At 34.1% G+C, this 4,871-nt stretch overlaps 1 protein-coding gene across 1 annotated transcript in view; it reads left to right on the top strand.

Annotated features, from left to right (window-relative positions):
• The window catches only part of LOC106468057 (Down syndrome cell adhesion molecule-like protein Dscam2), a 121,323-nt gene that overhangs the window by 92,561 nt on the left and 23,891 nt on the right, over window positions 1-4,871 (top strand). The window contains exons 18-20 of the mRNA XM_022397084.1: window positions 218-376; window positions 1,587-1,726; window positions 2,845-2,998. Of these exons, the coding sequence (XP_022252792.1) occupies window positions 218-376; window positions 1,587-1,726; window positions 2,845-2,998 (453 nt within the window). The remainder of the gene's footprint in view (window positions 1-217; window positions 377-1,586; window positions 1,727-2,844; window positions 2,999-4,871) is intronic.

The raw sequence follows: 4,871 nt of genomic DNA, 5'->3' as shown, positions 1-4,871 counted from the left end.
ACAAAATATATAATGGTTATTTTACGAGTGCCGATTTCTTTTTCTTTCAGAGCCTCATATGAAAGAAGTGACCATCGGTAGCAACAAAATATATAATGGTTATTTTACGAGTGCCGATTTCTTTTTCTTTCAGAGCCTCATATGGAAAAAAGCGATCATCGGTAGCAACAAAATATATAATGGTTATTTCACGAGTGCCGATTTCTTTTTCTCCTAGAACCTCATACGCAGGACGTGACCATTGGTAGTGACAGATTAATGGTTATTTTACGAGGACTCGACAAGTTCTGCAATTACACTATAACAGTTCTAGCTTTTACCAGAGAAGGGGATGGCAAACCCAGCGAGCCGTTCTTCTGCAGGACTTTAGGAGATGGTAGGAATCGGATTTCATCATTTTGTTATATCAAAACGATACAATAGCTGTATTAAGATCGCATAGATCTACATAAAACTTTTTACTTAATTAATGTTATATGATTTAATCATTGAATAATTTATCCATCTAATACGCCTTTTTGTTGATTCGTATTTTTACATATGTTTACTTCTTTCGCTGTCGCATTTATATACAAAAAGTTTTCTCAGTGACAGGTTTATTCGTAGATACATAATAAAAATATTTCATTACTTACCTTAAACTGGTAAACTTTGAGAAAATTTTCATTCTACATTGTTGTACAAATTTCCTTGTAATTAATATCATAGTTTGTTTTCAATGCTAAAAAAAGTTATATAGTGTGTCCTGTGTCCATGGGAGTTACCTAGAGGGGGAGGGGACATATATGTACCAATGGTGGTGCTCTAGAGGGGGACGTATATGCACCAATGACAGTATTCTAGAAGGAGAAATATATGCACCAATGACAGTGTAAGAGAAGGAGAAATATATGTGCCCATGACAGTGCTCTAGAGGGGCACGTATATGTACCAATGACAGTACTCTAGAGAGGTACGTATATGTACCAATGACAGCAAGAGCTGAAGAAGAAATATTACAGTATGTGCTTTAACTCACTAAATTTTGAGTCTCAACGTTGTGATATTTTTGAAGTCGCTTGAAATTCAGAGCACATTTTACGCTCTGTTTTTAAGTTGTTTTTTTTTTGCTCTCTATTAAGAAAATATGCTTTGACAACAACAGTGGTGTTACTTCCACTAAGTTCGATTAACTGATTTGTTTGGAAAAGTAAAGATTTGTATTCAGTGTTAATTCCACCACACATGAGGAGATAGCAAAGATATATTATATAACTCAAGTTTTCCTATCTCTCCTCTGAAAGTGTTGATTTGAAAGCTTTGTGTTTTGTATAACCTTTAAAATGTTCTGGTCAGTTGAACTGGGCCAGAGCTTGACACCGGAGTAAGTAAAAGGCTTTGCTCTTTGAAAGAAAAGAAAGAAACATAAGCAGTTTTAGCAAAGTAGCTTCGGCTTTTCCTTTTGTTTTTATAAATATTACGCACTCGTGTTTTGAATGACTATTAAATCGGTAATAATGCATTAATTACAGAAAAAAAAATAATATTTGAAAATTAATTTATGAATTAGAATACAAGTTCAGGCTCAATCATGTTCTACATTTCAGTTCCTAGCCCACCTGCCGACATTAAAGCCACACCAATGTTACCAGACGCCATACTGGTCAGCTGGCGACCTCCCTCGAATCCAAATGGTGTCATTCAAAATTATACACTGTACCAACGGTCGTCCACTGGAGTTACTAAGGTAACGTTATCTTTCATCATTCCAAACACGAATAAATTAATGATAAAAAACTGATTACCATTTTGAAATTCTGAGTGGAATAATATGGAACTTATTCTTTCATAACAATAGCTGTCTTAAAGCTTGATTTGAAACAAAAATGAAACAAATACATTTAATAGCTTTAAAATTCGGGGTTCAAACTTCAGGACGAGCCCAGCGCTGAAAGTCCATTGTATAGCTCCGCGCTGAAATATTAAACTTATTTTAAATATAATGGTAGTTTCACAGAAGTGTTGTACACTTAATAGTTAACAGTGTTTTTAGCTACTTTTCATTGTTTGACTGTTTTCATAGGACACTCCCAATAAAACTTTATGTTTGTTCTATGACCTAGCCAAGTTAACCTTCATAGTTTGTGAAAAAAAACTCGGTTACATTTTATGTTCTGTAAATTTCTTTTACATGTTTTGGTAATAAATTGAAGTTTCCATAGAACTCTCCAAAAGTCACTGCGTAATATATGTTTTTACGAAAAACTGTAAATAAAGTAAAATTATTGTTCTCGTAGTTTGATTATTAACCAGTGGGTGGACTGTTTAACTAGTGGATGGATTCTTGAAGGATTTAATTTTATGATTGACAGAGGATTTTAGTCCCGATAAAAACGACAATTGTAAGGAGAGGATTAAGTCCAAATCAGTCAAATCTTGTAAGATATAAAAGGAATTCTATCGAAACTCGGGGAGGGGGGGTCATTAATTGCTGGACTTTTGATACCAAAATAAAAAACATTAATTCATTTTATGTTTAAATGTTTGGAGGTTTTCATTATTACAAACATACGTATTCTATATGCATTGTGAAATGTTAATAAATGTTAAATTACGAAACATTCTAAAATATAGATATGACAATGCGAATCTGTGGGTTTTTTGTCTAAATATTTACAGTGAAAGGATATTTTTTAAATTTATCGATGATTTGAATCATTTTCTAAGAGAGAATGTGAAATGTGTGTTTCTCCTGAGAAGAAAAGTTCCATTTATAGTAAATCTGGTATTGTGTTTAAAAACTAATGTTTTATTGTATAATGAGTTTAAAAATAGCAGAGACTGTCTAAAGTGATTGGGTTTCAGAACACAGTGAAAATGACGGTTCCTTCCACCCAGCGATATTACGAAGCCCACAAGTTGCCCCAAAACAGGCGCTTTGAATTTTGGGTAACGGCGTCCACGGAGTACGGAGAGAGTAAAGCTACTAGAGTTTTGTCACAAACCACTTCGGCCTCAGGTATGAGTCTCTGTTTATATTTTGCCTTTATTACACGCAAGGGGGTGCATAGTAAACAATATTATGCGATGTCACATCTTATATAGCACATAAACTTGCAAAGCGTCTTTAGTAGCATCAGTCTCATTGTGGTGCAATACGCATTATACACTAATATCATGTGGCATTTCTGTGCTAACAAAGCGTCACTGACATCGAGCAAACTTATTTTCTACTTGATTCTTTGTAGACGACATGAAACGTTCATTGGAATCTCACTTTCTTCTTTGATTATGTTATTAGAGCATGTCTAATGCTTGGATGTTCTTTGCATGTTGTTACTTCTGTTTTCATACTGCGTTGTATGTTTTTTTTTGTCTTTATTGTATACACTCTGAATGTAACTTAAGCTTCTTTTAAAGCCGCTCGGTGGCTCAATAATAAGATTAAAATATTATGATTTTAAAAATCTGGGTGCGATACCTACGACAGGCATAGCTCAGTTAGCCTGTCCTGTTGCTTTTCACTCAACCAACGTTTAATTGGTGTATTTCTGACTGTATTGAGGAAGGTATACTTAAAAGAAATAAAAATAATATTCTCACTCCCTGGAGTTACGTGGTTGTTGCTATTTCAGCCAGTGCTTTTTACACGTTTCCTTCTAAACTTGTGTTTTTAGTGAATCGTTAAGCAGTAGTTTATACGCAATTTTCCTATATATTTTATGGTTTCAGTACTCATTGGGCTTTGTTTCTCAATTGTTCAGTTTTTCTTCGGTGAGAAACGAAAGCGAATAATGTTAAAATTTGTTGCATACTTTGATTGATTGAAATAATGTATACTCTAACTATTTTGTTGTCAAAATATTAGGAAGGTTGCTCATGAGCATTATTTCTTTTATTCTTTGTGAATCCGCTTATTTTATGAGTTCTGGAATGCTAGGCTGCAAAGAGCGATTGGTTTACATACATGTTTTTTTCGGAAATCAGAGTAGGCCATTTAAGTTCAAAGTCTAAAAGTTTGGTTTTACCTTACCCCTGAAAATTGTTTTTTCTTAATTACTGTTCGTGAATTTTTAATTTTCCTTTTTTTCCGAACTCCGTTGTAAACGTTGTTCTCTTGTTTAATTTGTACTATATACTAGTATGCCTCTGTTCTCCTGGCGAATCAGGAGTCGTTTCAAAGGACGTTTGCTCTGTTTTCTTTATTTTGGGGAAATTTGCTTTTTAAGAAACTTTCCCAGGAATGATGTGCTTCCGTTTGGGCTATTTATTGGTCGCTATTTATTGCAGCGTCTCTATTTTTACTCATGTTAATACTTTTTTAATGTTTCCTTTCTATTTATTGCAGCGTCTCTATTTTTACCCATTTTAATACTTTTTAATGTTTCCTTTCTATTTTTGTGTTTGTGGCGCAGACACATAATTTTTCCCACTGAATCTGGTGTCGAGTTTCTACTGCGTGTATTGCAGAGGTTGTATAGCTTTGTTTCTGATGTTTTTTGTTCTTTTGCTTTTCCTCTATGCGTTTTCTTATTTCCACGAAATACCTTTTCCCACATTCTCAAGTTATCTTTTAGACTCCATTATTTTCTTTCCTCTTCCTTTCACCCTTATGTTTGTTGAAAGCATTGCGTAATATTAGGTCGTCAAGAAATTAATGTCGCGTATTGGAACACTTTCATGAACCCCCCACTTATAATAATTAAACGAACCGCCTAAACGTCACGTTAGTGTAGCCTATATAATGTGTAAAGTTTAGTATACTCTGATCCCTTATAGCGATGGCACACAACGAGACATACATTTGGCGTGTAAGGCTGTTTAAATACAAGAAAGGAAACAACGCCTCTGTAGCCACAAAGAATATCAAAGAAGTTTATGGAAATGTTTTG

The sequence above is a fragment of the Limulus polyphemus genome, unplaced genomic scaffold, assembly GCF_000517525.1.
Source record: "Limulus polyphemus unplaced genomic scaffold, Limulus_polyphemus-2.1.2 Scaffold85, whole genome shotgun sequence".
Classification (NCBI taxonomy): domain Eukaryota; kingdom Metazoa; phylum Arthropoda; class Merostomata; order Xiphosura; family Limulidae; genus Limulus; species Limulus polyphemus.
The sequence above is the reverse complement of the archived record's forward strand: the minus strand, read 5'-3'. Positions and strand labels throughout refer to the sequence as shown.